The following is an 18,837-nucleotide window of genomic DNA, read 5'->3' as shown; positions in this document are numbered from 1 at the left end:
GAGAGAGAGAGAGAGAGAGAGAGGGAGAGAGAGAGAGAGAGACCATAAATATGACTGCTTATATAGAAGTAATATTTATGGAAGCTGTTTCGCCTTGTGTATTTGCTGCAGTTGTACACACAAACAAGTGAGGCACCAACAGAATAATTAAATCATATTATCGGCAACGCTAAAACTCTATTTTGACGATTTGTTATTCAAATAACGGCGAAAATCTTTCACAACAAATCATGTCTCCCGTTTCTTTTCACCCTAGTTTTGCTTATTATAGGATCGGAATAAAATCTGACAAGATATTGATTCGTTTTTGTGTTATATATAAACATCCGCAGCATACAATCGTGAAGTCAACAAAGGGTCACAAAAATGTCCAGTAATATCGGTAAACGGCTTTTAGATGGATAGTAACTGATCTATTTCCTCCAACAATTTAAGACGATTTAAACTTTGCTTTAAAAACAACATACTATACTGAAATCTCGGCTGTTATTGCTCGAGGCTGTTATCCTAATATTGTGGTAGATTGATTGTGAGGCACACCGTTGTAAAAGAAATATGCTTACACGTTTACAGAAATAAATTTGATTATCTTTTCTTTATCTCCTATAACCCTATGACTGTTAACAAACCATCCTCTATCTAATGCGCGCCGAGGACTTAAAATATACTATTTTTAAAAGAGCAGAGCTTTTTTACGGATCCGAGAGTAGGGTTACCATCGGTTTGAAAGGAATAAGAAAAAGCTCAGATCAAAAGCATAACGAACAAATCATGGCGCTACGAGAACATGAACGTTGGAAAATGAACTTCATACCAATCACTTCTCCGCAAAATCTGGAAATAAATTCGGTTAAATATTTTGGGCCATGCTTGGCCATGCTTTACAGTTTTGAGATAGCTTCCAAGGCGAGTTGCACGGTTCTCTTCAGGACCAACGCCACAATATTTAATACGAGATGGGTTGAACATAATAGTATAACATGTAATATAATATTATGTCATCTTTGTAGAGGCCTTGATTTAAAAGATCATATCCCAAATCTTGAAAAACTTCAGTTCACTTTGCCGCATGGGACAATGGCTTACATTAATTCATTCAGGACTCACTGCAAAACATAATATAATAAAACTTTTGCTTTGAGGTTTTATTATAGCGTTATCTTGAAAGCATAACCTCTCCGCTTTATACCTGTCCCTTATCTGTCCATCTGTCTGTCTATTAGTCTCCCCCCCCCTTTTTTTTCCCTCTGCCTGTCAGACTGTCTGTCTGTCTGTCCGTCCGTAAAAAGGCTAGCACAAAAACAAACATTACCAATTACTGTCCGGTTTCTGGGAGTCTTAACGCATCTTCTGTCGCCCCCGACTCGTTTGAGATGTTTACTGAATTCTATGCTAAGCACTACAAAATCGATCTTCTGAACATCTCCTCCGTGACATGATGTAGCCTTCAGACAATTCTTTCGACATGAATAACCAGCGTACATCCCTCCTCCACTGCCCTTTTTTGTAGTCGAAAAGAAAAGCGTTGTGGTAATAATATTTATCTCTCTTGGCATGTCCAAGCCTTTTTGGAAACCTGAATTTATCCCTCAACATTTGGAGAAATATGGCTGGTTTGAACTTTTTATCCTCCGGTATTTTCTGCTTTTCTTTTCTTTTTCTTCTTTTGGCGTGTTTTGTGTTTGCGTACCTCCCATTGTAAAAATCGTGCCACAGTCCACTCTACCCCGTGGGACAGAAAGAAGTTAAAGGCGTTTGTTTATTCACTAGGACAGCAAATCCGTAGGTCACTTGCGGCAGCATGAAAGATCCGCCCATCAACTCCCGCCCGCCTCTCTCCCCCTTTATCGGAGAATCACGTGACTTGTCAAATGCATTCTTTGGATCTGCGAGGGGCAGGACTTCACGACAAGGTCAATAGAGCGCGATTTTGCTTGGGTTTTTTTTGTTGTTGTTGAAAGCGGAAAGGGGTGGGGGTGGGGGTCTTTTATTTTGGTTCTGACTGCAAGAACTAGGGGCGAAAGAAGTTGGAAGCGAAGCTTGTGATGGAGATTTAGCGTGTGCACACTCATGTGTGTGTTTGCGCATGCGCGCTTTGCTGTGTATAAATTTACATGTGTGTGTGTGTGTGTGTGTGTGTGTCTGTGTGTCTGTGTGTGTTCATTTATGCCTGCGGGCGTTCTTTGCCTAGAAAACAGCCCTTCCCCTCTCCCTCTCCGAAAAAAACACTAGAAGTTATTTAAAGTAGTCCTTGCTAAATCTTCCAGACCGCTGTGGCGATGTCGATTGTCTTTAGATTAGGATGTGTTAGGCTCCAAAGGTGGGCGGGCGGACTAGGTTTGAATCCTCCACCATTGTATGTTCAAATAGTTTGTATACAATGATCTAAATCATTTCCAGGAGCAGATTGTGATAGTGACTATGTCTTTGTCATGTGTAAAATACAGATAAAATTGAAAAACAACAACAACAACAACAAACAACAGCTGAAAAAGTCAAAGCACCTACTCAAATATCAATTATCATAGTAAACCAAAAATTGAAAGAATTATTTCTTTATTCATATGAGTAATCAATACCAAGCTTAAGAAAACATGACTAAATTTGAAGAATTATGGAAACAGTGAAGGATTCAATGACGGAAGCTGTGCGGAAATTGAAATGCTATGCCGTTAGTATAGTTTTAATAGCAGACTTAGAAAATGATCGTATTGCTAATAGGTACCGTTGAGGCGGGAATTGAAGGTCCGGGGTTATTTTTAAAGGTAAAGAAAGCAGAATGCATTGTAACATCTAACAAAAAAGTAGGTCATATTTTGTAATCTCATAAATAAAGGAGCAATAGCTGAAGACAGTTTCAGTAAAAGGATTTCAACCCTTACAACCAAAGTAAGAGTTCCAAAATAATAGTTTTTAATATAGGCGTTTTAACACCCACATTTACACAATTTTGATCAATTAGAAGGCAGGCTTCCGACTCTGCCTGCAAGGACCAATGCGGACTGAGAGGGATAAAACATCCCAGCAGGAAAATCTTGATACTCAAGAAAAATTCTCCCAGCCTGGGATCGAGCTCAGGTCTTCTGTGAGCGACAGTAAGGCTAGGCGCGCACAGGGCAATTTTAGTTACGCAATAGTTGCTGTCTCCGGGCAACTTATTTTATACACCGCGCGCACAGAGCTAGGCAACAACCAGGCAACAGTAGTCTGTCATCATTTCTGACTTCCTGATTTGACACCACGGACTTGCACAATGCAGTACGTTGTTGTCTGTGCTCTTGTGAAGAAAAGGAAAAATGGTTTCGGGTTCACTCTTTGACCAGTCAGAGGTTTTTAAAAGGGCATTTTGTCAAACTGCATGAAAATTTGAGAGCATACCCTCCTAAGTTTTTAAACTATTATCATATGAGCTCGGACAGTTTTAATGAACTTTTATGCCTCGTGGGACCTCAATTACATATCAAAACACCAACTGGAGGAGCAGCATTTCAGCAGAGGAAGAAAAAAATGTGGGGAGTGGGGGGCCTTGTCGAGTCTGGAGACAATTAGGTTGCCTGTGCGCGCCGTGTGTCATTTTTAGTATTTAACACAGGAGGTTTGAGCAACAGTTGCATTGCCGGAAAGTTGTGACAAATCTCAAACTTTTCAGTGTCCAAAAACTCGAGTTGCCTGTGAGCTCGGTGCTTATCTATTTCATTGTTTATATTTGGGCGAGAAAACAGTTTCGCAACTAACGTTGCCATGTGCGCGCCTTGCCTTAAGTACCAAACTGCCACAGTTTCAAAGGGCTTTGGGAGGTCAACTCTTCTATACGGCTGCCAATATTGGCCACTTACTGAAAATAGTGAAAATAATCTTGGAGCAGCATAAATGGGACTTCTTAGGAGATTTGATAATTTCATGTAAGGAACAGAAATCAAAACATCATGAAGTTCTGTTGAAAGAAACCTGAGTGGACAGCTCACTAATAAAACAACCAGGCAGAGACTGTTACAGTTTCAGGGACACTTGGATAAACATAAAGACCCTGAACGTCTTGCTATACCTGAAAAAATAGAAGGCAAAAGAGGTAGTGGCAAATCAAGACCAACTTACACAGACAACTTGAACAGATGGGTGACGCAGAAAGACCGGTACAATTCTATTGATTGGGAATAATATTGCTCTAAAAAGAGAATTCAAGTAGAAAGATCAGAGGCACATAAAGATCGCCGATGATCTATCACTTTATGATAAGGATGATGAGGACGACGACGACAACGACGACGACGACGACGACGACGACGACGACGACGACGACGACGACGACGACGACGACGACGACGACGACGACGACGACGACGACGACGACGACGACGACGACGACGACGACGACGACGACGATGATGATGATGATGATGATGATGATGATAAAACTTGCATTACTCGATTTGTGACCTTTCGTCGCAAGTCCCGCTTCTAAAATAATCTTTGAGTCTCGAACGTACAGACAATAGATACACACCAAAGAAAAGCATGCCTTCTGCACTTTTCTAGACTCATCTTTTTGAAAGGAGTTATTTCTCCTCGAAATTCTGCTGTGGAAGCTGCGATCAAAGATATTCACAAGCCAATAAAGCGTAACGGACATTAGGTTAGATAATTACCAACTTATCCAAAAATTTGAGGTTTAATTCCGATATATTCATTACCGTACTCTTATCCTTTCTGGCTCTTTCTTATCTGCCCGGAATTCTTTGGAGTATCAAAAGCACTGTCCTGAAAAGAATCTACTCAGGATGCCGCCGATCAATTTTCTGACACAATTATTTCTACCGAAGGAACTTACTTTGTCTATGACATGAAGATGTCCGTTCAGCGTTGGCATATCAGGCTGGACAAAGGATGCAAACTCGGAATGATTGACGTATATGTGCAGGGTCTGGGAGAAGAAACAATTTGGGTAAATTTATGTGAAAACAAGGTATTTTATTACGTACGTTTTTTTAAAGATCCGTTTGAACGTGTCTAATAAATCGATTAGTAGTGAGGTGTTACTCCGCTCTCATTGCATTTTATTGAAACAAAAATAGTTTGGTTAAATATTTTGAACGTAATATGAATGTAGCTATAAGTGAAGCAGTTGTGGACCTAGTAAAATTACAACATTGTTAGATCCCGATTTACGAATGTTTGACGTCACTGCTCTTTTAAACTTGTCACTAGGGTGAACAGTGTGACATAGGACTTGAGTGTATATTAATTACAATCAATGGTAGGTGCTCAGAAGGTTTCCCAGCATTGCATTTGTGAGGCGAAAAGATCTAGTAATAATCTAAACTAAGCCCCCCGATTTTTATAGAGACTTGTGAGTACATGGTGTCTACAGTTCTGCAGTACACAAAATGTTAACTATACTATAGGTAATGAAACGAGAATTGAGGACCAACTGTGGAAAATTGTTGGCTTTTGTCGTATCTCGTCTTCAGAGGGAACGGGTGATCGCTTTGATAGGCCATAATGTGGAAGTTGATAAGAAAGCAACTGAGCAAAAAGCTGATCAAAGTGCGAAATAACAGAAATAAAAGTGTTTTTCAAACTACAGGGATGCTACTTTTCTTCTAGAGAAAAGAAATAAAACAGCAAAATAGCTGCAAAGGCACCACCTGAGAATTTGCGCGAACGTGGACGAAATAAGCCATCTGGTTGTATAGGATCTTTGGCTGGACCAACTGACTGCTTAGGCCCAGTCGGTTTAGAACTTGTCCGACGAGGGGTAGATTAAGGTTCAGATCCGAAAGGAATCACAATTTTAAATTATATCCAGTAATTTAAACATGTCGCTTCTAAGTCTGTGTTCCGTTGGAGGACAAAGTGCTCCATCTTTGAAAAAAGTATAGGTTTAATGCCCCTATCAACACTGTTAGGTTATTTAAGAGGCAGGACCTCCGCGTCTATCGTCCATCTCCGAAAGGACTGAGCCAAGTTGGATATTCGTTTAAAATGCCTTTCCCAGGGATACAACGTTGGACCAAGCTGAGGCTCGAACCACTCCACTTTTGAAATACCTATATCATTTTGGGCAGCGTAAATATCGCAAACAGTACGAGCTATAAAATCCATTACTTTCAAAGAGTGGTCACTTTCATCCTAACATTTTTTAAATTATAAGAGTATTTGTTAATTTATGATATATCTGTCTGCCCCGTTCAATATCAGTCGTAAGACGCACTGTGCTATTATCAGCTACGAGGCTCGAAAGACAAAGAAGTGGCTTTCCATGAACTTTTTGTTTTTTGGATATATCGAAAGTTTGATGCCTTCTGCTTCATTTAAGATAAAATTAATAACTATAATTGACAATAAATATTTTATTTTGATTTATTTTGGAGGTGTGTGTGGTTTGTTGTGAGCGTGGGGAATTTGGACCTTGCTAGTATGTAGCTGTGAGATTATTTTTAGAACCATTACCTCATGGCCACCTTTGCTTCAACCAAAGATTCTCCACTGGTAGAAAATTTTTCCTCCAATGTTCTTCATTCGCAACTATTTTTAGATTTTGACCACTTTTCGAGCATGAGTGGTCTGAAATGGAAACAACTCTGATTGGTAAAACGGAGTAAAAACGGTAACTTCTAGCTCACTTCAAGTTTGTTTACGTAAACTTTTGACTGACTGTGTGGGCGTGCCCTGCTAGCTGCTATTGTCTGTTGATCTTTTAAGTTTTACACTTGGCTAGACTCAAACAATTATTTTTTATTGTGTTTTAGAGCTTTTAAAAGATGAATTAACCTTCCTCTAGATCTCTCAGAGCAGACTCCTTACCAAGAGGCCACCGAGGCGGTCTATGTGCATGTGTTTGTATGTGTGTTGGTGTGTTTGTATGTGTATTGGCGTGTTTGTATGTGTGTGTTTTTGTGTGTATGCGTATGTGTGTGTGTGTGTGTGTGTGTGTGTGTGTGTGTGTGTGTGTGTGTGTGTGTGTGTGTGTGTGAGTGTGTGTGTGTGTGTGCTCTCGTGTGTTTATGGTGCTATTGCAAATGTATAATCAGGTAGCGTAAACACGGCACGTAAGCCGACTTGCGGCCTTCCGAGCGCGTGGTTTCGGTGAAATGGAGGTAATTCAGATCTCTGTTTCTTTGCTCTTTTGATATAAAACACCAAATGCTGAACACTTTGAAAAAGTACAGATTTTCCTCGACATAATAGTGTAAGTTGTTTGTAAATCCGGGTATTTGGATCTGGAGAATCGCCGTGGAAAGGGAAGCCCCTCGCGGTCGGAATGCGAGGTCCCCTGGTTCAAAATTGACACCCATGCATTCGAATGCTTTGCAGAAAGATTGATGATTAAATACCGTCTTTTTATTGGCGGAGAACTATATACAGCTTTGAACGTGGTTTCCTGTTGTTATTATTTTTGTCCTTTAGCGTATTCAAAGACCATTTTTTAACACAAAATGTGTAAAATACCAGCTAAAAAAGGTACCAATAAAAAGAACAGTTTTTTAAAATTAGAATAAAGTCATCGGCTTGGAATTATTTTGCATGAATCTTTCTGCGAAACTACCGGGAGCACTCAGTATTAACTACAGTTACGTATTGAGCCGGCTCGCAAGCCGCAAAGACTGGCGTTTTCATTGAAATAACGACAGGTCATCGTGTTTGAGGCAATAAAATACTGATTCGTAATGATTTCACAGTCTTGCAAAATATTAGGCTTCATTTCTATGTTATAGTGATTGTACTCTTTTTATGTAGAGATGTTTGGTGCACTTGGTACTCTTTTACTATGGGGTTGCAGCCAGTTAACGACTTCAGCAATATTTTATTATTAGTTAAATTGAAAGAGCCGCCATTCTCTTAAACCCTGACTGAGAGGTAAAAGAGTATGGTACCAAATTTCTCAGGAGACATAGGCCTTTCATATGAAACAGATGAATTTGACATACAGCTACTTTGAACATTTAGTGTCTGGTACCTAGTATAATGCTAATATTTTGTTGCATTTGACTTGAAGTCCATTCTCGTAAAAATTTTGTCCATAAATTTTTTGCTCTGTTAATAAATAGTTTTCTACTTTTGTATGTTACCTTGTAATGGCATAGTCAAGATAACTGCTAAATTTCAAGTCTATCTCAATGCTAAGTCCCCCCATTGCTATGGAAACATGTTGCTCAACTTCGGAGGCCATTTTCTCCTTTTCGTGTTTCCTCCCCTCGCACAATTAAAAATTTTGTATTTTTGTCAAATATTGTCATATTTACTTTATTCTCTTGTTTTAAATTGTAGGGAAAAGGTGATAGTTTTTAAAAATAATGTTGACTCAGTTTTTAAATTTCCTTCATATGACTGATATTGACAGGCAGGGACACATATGTGTGGTCCAGTAAAAGACACCAGTCTTTTAGTTTACATTAGTATTTTGCATTGACCCGTCATACAAGATAGAGTGAACCCACATTATGAATCTTCGAGTTTGACATAATTTTTTTTACGGACGTAAAGTGAATAGAGTTAATGTATCCCTAAATAGGAAATCTTCATAAAAGACCCTGCTAATACTCCGTCGACCGTATCTTAAGACGTTTTTCGCTTTCGTTTAACGACGCTGTTAATGGACAATTTTTGGAAAACAAAAATGTTCTTAAAGACATGAAACAACGTGGGGATTTTCTTCTTTGTTCCTCTGCCATCCCCCTCTCTTTACTCTCCTTCCGTCGTGTGCACGTGATGTTATAAAACCCTCTACCCCGTTCCTCTCGTTCTTCACGCAGCAGGCAAACGTGACGCAGTTAGTTTCATACTTCAATGTCTGAGGTTCGCCTGTCAAATCAGAGGTCCACAGTTCGATCCCCACCAGCGTTGGGTTTTGTTTTCTCCTGTTTTCTACATCCCCTGAACCTAGGGCATTGGGTTATTTTTTTGCCCTCAAAGAACGGAGAACACATTACTGTTCATATCTAGTGCTTCTCTCATGCTTTCTCCTAGGGTGTCGATGCGCTAAACTAGAATAACAAAGTTCTATATATTCAATACCTAGTTTTGAGAAATTTGACGTAAAATTTTTTGAATTTCACAACTTGTCAAGCTTTTTCGGTTGAAATACTTTGAAGGACTTGATTTGATTCTAAATAATATTACGATTTTGATAGCAGATAGAACATTTGGCTTCTGAACGCATAGTCGTAGTAACTCAAAAAGACCAAAAATGTTAGATAGAACTTTGTAATTCTAAGATAGCAAATGGCAGAGTCGTTAGTAAGCCCAAACTGATTCACAAGTTAAAGCAATGTCAGTAAAACGGCTTAAAAGTGAGGAACCACTAGAATGTATCCTTGGGCAAGGCAAGTTAACCACAGCGTTTTTCACCATAAACTTAATCTGCTTAATCCAGACACACCGGAAGGGTATCTTTATTTTACAATTGTGCCCTATGACTATTTACATCTTCAACATTGCCACTCATGATTTCAATTTTCTTCACCGTTGCCAAACTTGTACTCTCTATCAAACTCGGGCAGACGAAAGTAATGGCGCTCAGTAACATCGTGTGCTCTGCTTCCCACTTATTTCTAAGTATAGGCTTCCCATGGTCAAATTCTGACAAACCGCTTCTAGTTTCAAATAACTGCTGTTTACAATTTATCGAAGTGCGCAGCCGTTGCGCCGTGTATAAACGCTTTTGAAAGCTATCTGGACAGCAGTCACAAGACAACGTAGGTAACGTCGTTAAAAGTTCTTTCGTTCTTGAACCTAGCACATCAGTTATGAGGAGTTCAAATAAACCATTGAGTTATGCATCCGGTAATTCTTCACTGATAATGTTCCCATACCGGTTCCCTCGCTGCATTTACCCCGGAGCTCCTTATTATCCTGACAATAGTCAAGTCATAAACATTTATCTTATTCTATAATTAGGAAATAGTGTATTGGTTATACAGCGAGATTCTGGCAAATATATCTGAATTGACAAGATAACGAGGCCGTTTCGAAATGAGATCCACATCCAAGTTGACCCCATTGGGGAGAATGACACTTAAATGTACTGTTGAACTTCGGTACAACGAAGGAAAGGGGAGAAGAGTATACAAAAAGTACTAATCTAAGACCATAAACTATGATAACATTGAGGTGTGGGGGAGGGGGGGGGGTAGCTGCTCAACTTGTATGGAGTTCGCTTTTCAACTCGAAGGTCTGGAGCTAGATCCCCGCTAGCGCCAGATTTTGTTTTCTCATGCTTTCTGCGCCCCCTAATCATAAGCTAGGTGGGATCGACCACTTAGTGTTGTCGGATAAGGACGAAACATTTTGGAGGTGCCATGTGGATGTTTTGAACTTTAAAGATTCCTTGGTGGCTCTAAAAGCGAAAAAGAGTTAAGTAAGCCTTGCAGGCCGCCGTCCTGGCAAGACTAAAAATTAATTCCACCCGACAATCGACGCCGCTCTGACTAGTACACATTTTAAGAAAACCCTATTTTAAAACGGCACTGGATACCTGTCAGGCAATGGATGATTCTAATTTCTATTGATAAAACGATAATGTATGTAAAAAATCAATTGTACCAATTGAGGCCACTTTTTTCAGCAATTTCTTCTTTTATTATTTACTTAGCTGTGCTCCGGAGGAAAACAGAACTCAGAAGCACAGCTGACCAGGCCCCCAAATCAAGCAAGCAGGGTTTTTTTTTCTTTGGAGGGGGTGGTGGAGGGGGGGACGTGCCATCCACTAGATTTAATCTGCTGTAACTAATTAAAGCATCGTCAACTTCGGTAGTGTCTACTACCCTTTGAACTCAGGAACAAAGCCGAAAAGTCGGGAACAGATACTACACTTTGATCTTACCCAAAAGGCCTAGAAGCGATGCAGGGTGTTTACTTTGAAGGGAAAACCATTATACAGAAACCCACCTGATTCGTGGATACCATATTGATAGAATACCCATCAAACATTGTGGGATACTTGTGTAAGATGTCAGCCATTTTCAGGAAGTCTTCAGTCGTTAGATCTTTGTACAAAGTGTGGAAACTGTGAAATAAAGAAAGTACGAATTACAATTGAATCAATGAGTATCCTCTCCAAAGGAAGACTCACACGACTTTATATTACATCTTTTGGCTGGAGAGTTCTTCCAAAGGTACTAACATCTCAGTCTATCGGGGTCATACAGTGGTGCAGGATATTTGGCTCAAACCGCTGTATTTCGGAAATAATTTTGTCGTCATCAAATTACAAGTTTTATTCTACAGCTTGGTGAACAGCCAAAATAAACTGAACTACATTTTCGAAGATCGAAGTCCAACATGGGGAAACCGGGGATCAAGCCATAGATTAGAAGTGCTATTACATTTCCCTCCCCTACCCCCCCCCCGGGATAAGCTACGATTACCGTAACTAAAGCAAGTGGGAAATGTTTTTGGTATGGCGCTAATAAGGAAGTACGAAGGGAATATAAGGGGAGAAACTTGCTTATCTCGAAGCCCACTTCCAAGGTTCACCTTACTTTGAGATTAAAACAAACAAACAACCCTCCCCCCAAGCTAGCTAGAAAAAAAAACAACCTCAACAAAAACAAACACATAGATCTAGATCTATCTTTGTGCATTGTACGTAAAAAAATAGGGTTATGGTTGCAAACAACATAATTCTGTGCCGTCTATTCTATTTGTATCAGTTTCCCTATAGCTTGAACAAACCAATATTATGACGATAAAGACGAAAACAGTGACGTACTTAAGAAACCAAAGAACGTTCTCCTCCTCGTCCCAGTAGTCCCCTCCACCGGGCGGATCTCGAGTTTTGGCAAAGTTGGCCATTGCTTCGTCAGACGGGGCGAAAAACGTCATCGGTTCTTCGTCCAGCCGGTTCAGTATATTGTTCCGGTATTCCACGTTCTGAAAAAAAGGAAATAAAGCACAATTTTAGTATTTTTAAAATATAGGTGTTTTACCCTCCTACCAACACAATTTAGATCATTTATTAAGGATCGGGTGTCGACCCAGTCTGTCGGAGCCAACCCAGGCTAGGAGGAATACAAAGTCTTGGCAGAAAAATTCTCCCCTAACCGGAATCAAACTCGAGTCTCCTGCTTGCGACGGTGAATTGCCTTACCGTTACACGACAGGCGCGGGTACTTTGCCCCTTCACTAGCAGGCCCGAGGATTGTGTAATGGGGCAGGTCTGGGAGAACAAAAAATGGGTGAATGCGAAGAGGGGGTTGGGTATGGAGTGGGATGGCCGAAGGAATAAAGAAATGGGCTGTGGGAGGGGAATATTTCACTTTCCCCTTTACCCCACCACATACGCTCACAGAAATGGATGTATGTAACACTCACTTCTTCCTTTAGTTCAGCCAGAGAGACCACCTCGAGCAGACTGGTGTGCATCTTTTTCAAGCGGCAGGCAGTTAAGTAATGACCTATTCATCGTGGGATACAGTTATGGGAAAGAACAACAACAACAAAAAACCCAACTTTTAACAAATAGCGAACAGGTTTGAGTTGAACTTTACGATGTGGCAGCAGGATAATGTCTTTATTTCTCCAGAAGAGAGGCTTCGAAAACAGCAGTAATTCTGATAAAGAACTGCAGGGGTCAGACAACGATAAGATGATTCATCAACCACTTGCGCATATAGCACAAAAGGAGGTATGTTGCATAGAGTGAGTCTTAATGTTTTACCCATTGTCTATACAATTTAAATCATGAGTCAGGAAGGTTATTTCAGCTATGCATGCATGAACCAATCTAGACTTAAGTGGAATGCAGTATCCCAGCACACAGACGGAGATACTCTATAAGAATAAAAGCGTGCTTTAAACCCCCCCCCCAAAAACTCGTCCCTCCCCTGAGAATCGAACTCATGTCTTCCGCGCGCTACGACAAAAAGCCTTGCCATTACAGCGCAGACACCGGCGAAGTCGTATGGATACACCACAGAGAGCGGCCCTCTTCGTCCCAATGAACTTCTCATCCACCCAAACGTGATTACACTACTCAGGGGGCATCGGGAACTTGATTTTAGTTTCAACAACAAAACCACCAGAAGGACAGCTATCAAGGACAAAGGAGCTGTGTTTGTGTCCCATGTCCTGATTTTTTTTGGGTGCAAGATAGTAGTTTAGTACAAAGGGCAAGGTTGTTAGACATTGTTGTGGTGAAAAATTACGAGAAAGTTCTGGCAAAACGCAGTTATTTTGCTGCCGTTGTTGCTGCAATCGTCACTCTTGAAGATAGTGTGAAACTTTCATCATCATCATCATCATCATCATCATCATCATCATCATCATCATCATTATCATCATCTTCATAATCAACATCATCATCATCAATATCTGTAGGAGAAAATTGACTTGAAAGAACAAAGGAGCTGTTTTCACCTGCACGTATAATTATAATTATAATTTGTCAAAGCATCGATAATTATTAACAGAGGATGCATTGTTCATGTCGATTTTGATTCAGTACTTATGATACCTGATGTTCGAATCTCAGAGGTGGATGATTATTATTCTTGTCACTCCTGAAATATTCCTTCTAAATGCGGTGGAAGACCAGGCCCAGTGTGTCTTGCAGGGCGTTTAACTGAAACAACTACAATAACAACAACAACAGCAACAGCAACAACAAAACAACAACAACAACAAAAACAACAACAAAAACAACAACAGCAACAACAAAACCAACAAACGTAGATCTTGTTCACTTATGTCTGTCCGATTCTAACTTAACAACAACAATAACAACAACAACAACAACAACAACAACATCATCAACAACAACAACAACAACAACAACAACAACATCGACAGCAACAACAGAAAACAACAACAACAACAACAACAACAACAACAACAATAACAACGACAACAACACCAACAAACGTAGAGGTTGTTCGTCTGTCCGCATTAAAATAAGTGAGGCAGCGTGGTGAAATCAGGCTCCCGTCAAAATAATCAAAGTGAAGAAACTTGCATTTTTTCGCAGGTTTGTGAATTGTTATCAAATTTTTGTTTTTTGGCTCAACACCTTTCATGCCCTTTAAAGAATTCATTTTTTGGTCGATTTTTCTTTTTAAAAAACGTTGATTAAAGGCACAAAAATGTTAATTTTCAGTTACCACGGACTCTTAAGCTAAGGAAATAACTAGTCTTTGGCGGCCATTTTCTCACTTATTTTACCTCTGAAAACAGGTGACCCCCTTCTCCTTCTTTCGCAAATATCTCCACTTGTATTCAAGATAAATGAATATTTTGTTCATCCTAAGAAAGACAAGCGAACAAGCTTTAAGATGATACCAATAACTCTACATGCCCAAAAATTGACGAGAGGCTGATTCCACCACGCTGCCTCACATATTCTAGCGTATTTATATATTTGTTTGCCTGTGTGCACGAAACTTTGAATGGTACTACTATAAACTATTGACCAAACAATTTTTTTTCGTTAATGGGCTTTTAGATTTTGTTGGTCAACCAACATTTGAACCTGCTTGCAAAGACCTGAGAAGATTAAACAGACCGATTTGTTTTTATCCTGTTTTTAGTATGGACAGACGAAAGTGAATTCGCTATGGGCTCGATATGAATCTGACCAACAAGCAGAAGACTAAGCGTTCTTCACGTATTAACATTAAAAGGGCAGCTTGCACTGTATGCTTCCAAGGATGTTGAGGTCGTTTCAGAATGCTACCAGGTCTGCTGGAGTATTAGTATAGATTGTGAAGCGCTTACAGAGCTTGTTTTTTTAGCGGGATTTGCGCTAAAATATTAATGCTATATATTCAATAATTATTATTATTGTTATTACAATAAATTATCATTACTATTATGATGATGATGATGATGATGATGATGATGAGGATATTTAATAATATTATTATTACTACTACTACTCGTACTCCTCCTCCTCCTCCTCCTCCTCCTCCTCCTCCTCCTCCTCCTCCTCCTCCTACTACTACTACTACTGCTACTACTACTGCTACTACTACTGCTACTACTACTACTACTACTACTTCTACTACTACTACTACTACTACTACTACTACTACTACTACTACTACTACTACTACTACTACTACTACTACTACTACTACTACTACTACTACTACTACTACTACTACTACTACTACTACTACTACTACTATTATTATTATTGTTATTATTATTATTATTATTATTATTATTATTATTATTATTATTATTATTATTATATTATTATTATTATTATCATTGTTGCCACCGAACCGAAAGCTCGCGTGACTTCACCCAAACTTTCTCCGTCGTGCTGCTCATTCCGAGTCTCTACGGGGACATAAGGCGCGAAGCTGCAAGCTTTCCTATGTTTCCCCACTCACGATTTCCAGTCGGAAATATTTAGAAATTCCCCCCTTCTAAAATATTTATCGTCTGTGCTCTATGCGAGGATAACGTATCAAAAACAAACACATAGATTTTTAAAAACGAGAAAAATATTCTATCGAAAATTCCAGTTGTTCGAGTTCAGTTCCTCGTAAAATCAGCTAATCGTTTAGGCCTTGACCCACTTATATAATAGAGTAGAATGGTTTCATGTGTTATTTAGTATTTCGATAAAGTCGTAAACCATAAAAATCACTGACTTGGTCTGTATAAAACTACAAAGAGCATGAACGCTCGAGTACACGTGAGCAGCAAGACCGTTCGCATTTTCCAATATTCCCACCTCGGCACCGCCTCGTGCGGTCTACCCTGATAGCCAGACCAAGCGGTCATCAATTCTCGCATTCGCGCTGGCTTTGTCGACGGAAGGCGGCGTTGGGTCTGCGACCGAGACAGACATTGACAAGACGAGCTGGACGGTGACCGTTCTTCATCTTGTAGTGACATTAAGTTCGAAGTTCACTGTCTTGGTCACCCCAGCCTGAGCCAAGACATTTCTCACACCGTCTTCTGGCCAGTTTGTAAATCCAACAGCAGACAGTGCTTTATGGGACAACAAAGAAAGAGCTGTCACTTAGAGGTCAGTAGATGATGATTTTAGAAAGAAAATGAACTTGATCCTTTTGCTAACACAATTTTTTTTTAAACTTACGCGATTTATGTTGTTTTCAGCTTCCTCTTTAGGTTGAATAGTTTTGTGTTTGGTTTTATTAAACAATTTATCTTTCTTTTTGATTTCACTATATTTTGTCGTGCATTCTGTTACAATACTTGTTTTCATCTACTTTAGAGTGTGTTTGTTCTCACCGTTTTCCTTTTTGTCTTTTCGCAAGAATGAATGGTAGTAAGGGGTCATTTTCACGTCTATTTGCTATGGTTAAATTGGGTAAGAGTTATCACACCCGCGAAATATGATGTTTGAGAGTCGACAAGGCCTGGCGTTTCAAATTGTTTCAGGAACAATTTTTGAAAAATATTTTCTGTTGTTAAAAATGCCACATAATATTCTTCATCAAAAAAGTCAAAAATTATTAAAAGGACGGTGGAATCAAAATGATTAGCCAAAGAAAACAAACAGTTTTGATCACTGTAACTTATTACCTCATTTTCTCGTCTTACTTCTCAAATTCTTTTTTCTTTTTTCCAATTTTTACCTACTCAAGATCTAAGACGATAGGATATTGTCTTGGACAGAGAAGAGCCAGCGGCCGGTTGGTGGGTGCTCTAGTGTGGCTTGCTCCCACTTTCCTATTAAACGATTATAATCCTTATTTCTCCTCCTTCCTTTTCGTGTTTCTTAAACTCTTGGAACATCTCTAATCTTTGGCATTCATAATTTGATCTAAATGTGGTGCAAGTGCCGTAAAACTCTTTCTTAAACAAGAGAAAAAAGTCATCCGTGCTGTGGGGGTGGGGGAAATTTAGTTTTCTCCTGACGTGATCTAGCCACCCCCACCCCCCCTCGTTCCCAGTCAATAATTGCTATGATTTTAAGGAGACAAGCTGAAGGCACAACGAGATTTTATTTAAAGCCGTTTTCCACGAGCATGATGTGCAGCCCACCCCACCCCCTTCCCTAAAGGCAGGACAACACACGTGAACGTCCAAGCTCAAATGAGCATGGCTGTCATGGTTCTGCCAATAATTATATGGCCTTACTTGTTTTTTTGTTTTTCACTTTTAAGATAAATGAGAAAACTCGATTTGTTGTTGTTTTATAAAACACTTTTTACAGAATTAATAAATGGAAAAGTCTGAATTTAGAATAACGGACCTGAATATCAGTGAAAATTAACATTTCTTAATGATGCACCATGAAGAGGGGAATTGTGGAATTGTTATATTCCATTTTGGCGCCAGTCTGACTCGGGCCATAATGGCAGCACCATGGCGAATTTTTTAATACTATAATCTTAACTTCGCCGGTTTTTTGTGTGTTTATGTCCGTGTTTTACGGCGCTTGCAACTTCATAAAGTCACATGAGCGCGGGACCCACCAAACATTTTCAGTTGGTAGGAAATTTTGAATTTTGCCGGTGTTGTGCCCTAGTCTACTCTTATCGATTTTTGGTTTTGGACTGCCAAGGGATCTTTAACGGGACCTCCGAGATTATTCGCCTTTGTCCGAGAAGGTTAGGGGTAGATCTTTCCTACCAGATGATCAGGGGTGCGGCTGAAAAGCAGCAGTAAGAAGGAGCCAAGTAGCAGTATAAAGGCCGCAGAAAGAGTAGAGCCCTGAAGAGGGGGAAAATGAGATGAGGGGGTGGGGGCAGAAAGTAGAGAAGACAATATTGTTAGAGAGCAGGAAAGGCGGTGAAAGGAGAACATTTTAGACAAGAAAATTTTCCGTCGCTATCCGGATTCGAACCCGGGACCTATTGAATGAGAGGCGAACACTTTAACCTCTAGACCCCTACTTCGTTGTAGGTGCCTTACATTCGAAATGATGCATCTGATGGTAAGGAGTTTTATATATGTGTATGCCCGGGAGGGGGGGGGGAGAGACAAAAATATGTATACAGATATTTCTTTCTGTGCAAAAAGTAAAGTAAAACAAACAAACAAACAAACAAACAAACAAACAAATAAACATCAACCAAACTACCCCCCCACCAAAAAAAGAAGAAGAAAAATAACCAACTAAACAAAAAAACTCATCATCGAATTTATATTATCATATTGCCGTCTTCTTTCTTATCCCGCTTTTTAAAAATATAATTTTGTCTTGAAATTTGTTCCGGTTACTGCATGTTTTCCTGCAGGTCTCGATTCTAGCCTCAAAATTGTGTAATTTGAGTTGTGGGCATTTTTAGCTTCTTCAGCCTCTCCTACAACTATTTCATTGCATAAGAACCCCCCAAAACCGTATTTTTCCCATACCGGGCATGTTTGTCACCGCCATTTCCTCATAAAGTCAGTATTTTTTTTTTTGGGCCGTTTTCTCAAAACGCGACTTTTCTCTATATTTTTTTGAATAACTCCACCATTTTTCATTCAAACTTCATGAAATTATCACAGAATGAAGAAAAGATGTAAAACTAAAAATGTTTTGCTGAATTTTTGATATATGGAATAGATTTTTATTGGTGGTGTCTGGAGTGTGGATTTTCACGGATTTTTCGCAAACTCGACTGCTACCTCAGGAAAAAAATTCATTAAAATTTTTTAAATTCTTTTAGAAAAAAAACCAACAGACACATTTTTAGATCTAATGTTTGTGAAGACGCATGCAAAAAAACCCACATTTAATTTCCATGAGCGATAAGTGCGGTATTCACTACGTAAGACATGTCAACAAAATCCAATATGGCCGCTGTATCCATGGAAACGAACTTTTTTCTCAAATTTGACTGCGGATTTTAAGACTCCTCACTATGCTTGTTATATGGGTGAAATTTGGTAAAATTCGGCCCAGTAATAAGCGAGATAGCCTTCAGGTGT

General features: G+C 39.5%; 1 protein-coding gene across 1 annotated transcript in view; it reads right to left on the bottom strand.

The window, feature by feature from the left end:
- Positions 1-18,837, bottom strand: part of LOC101848434 (stabilin-2) — a gene marked incomplete at both ends in the record, with an annotated part of 110,080 nt that overhangs the window by 12,742 nt on the left and 78,501 nt on the right. The window contains 3 exon segments of the mRNA XM_013082691.1: positions 4,829-4,921; positions 10,888-11,005; positions 11,711-11,871. Of these exon segments, the coding sequence (XP_012938145.1) occupies positions 4,829-4,921; positions 10,888-11,005; positions 11,711-11,871 (372 nt within the window).

The sequence above is a fragment of the Aplysia californica genome, unplaced genomic scaffold, assembly GCF_000002075.1.
Source record: "Aplysia californica isolate F4 #8 unplaced genomic scaffold, AplCal3.0 scaffold00188, whole genome shotgun sequence".
NCBI lineage: Eukaryota > Metazoa > Mollusca > Gastropoda > Aplysiida > Aplysiidae > Aplysia > Aplysia californica.
Note: the sequence above shows the minus strand (reverse complement) of the source record. Positions and strands in the feature narration are given on the sequence as shown.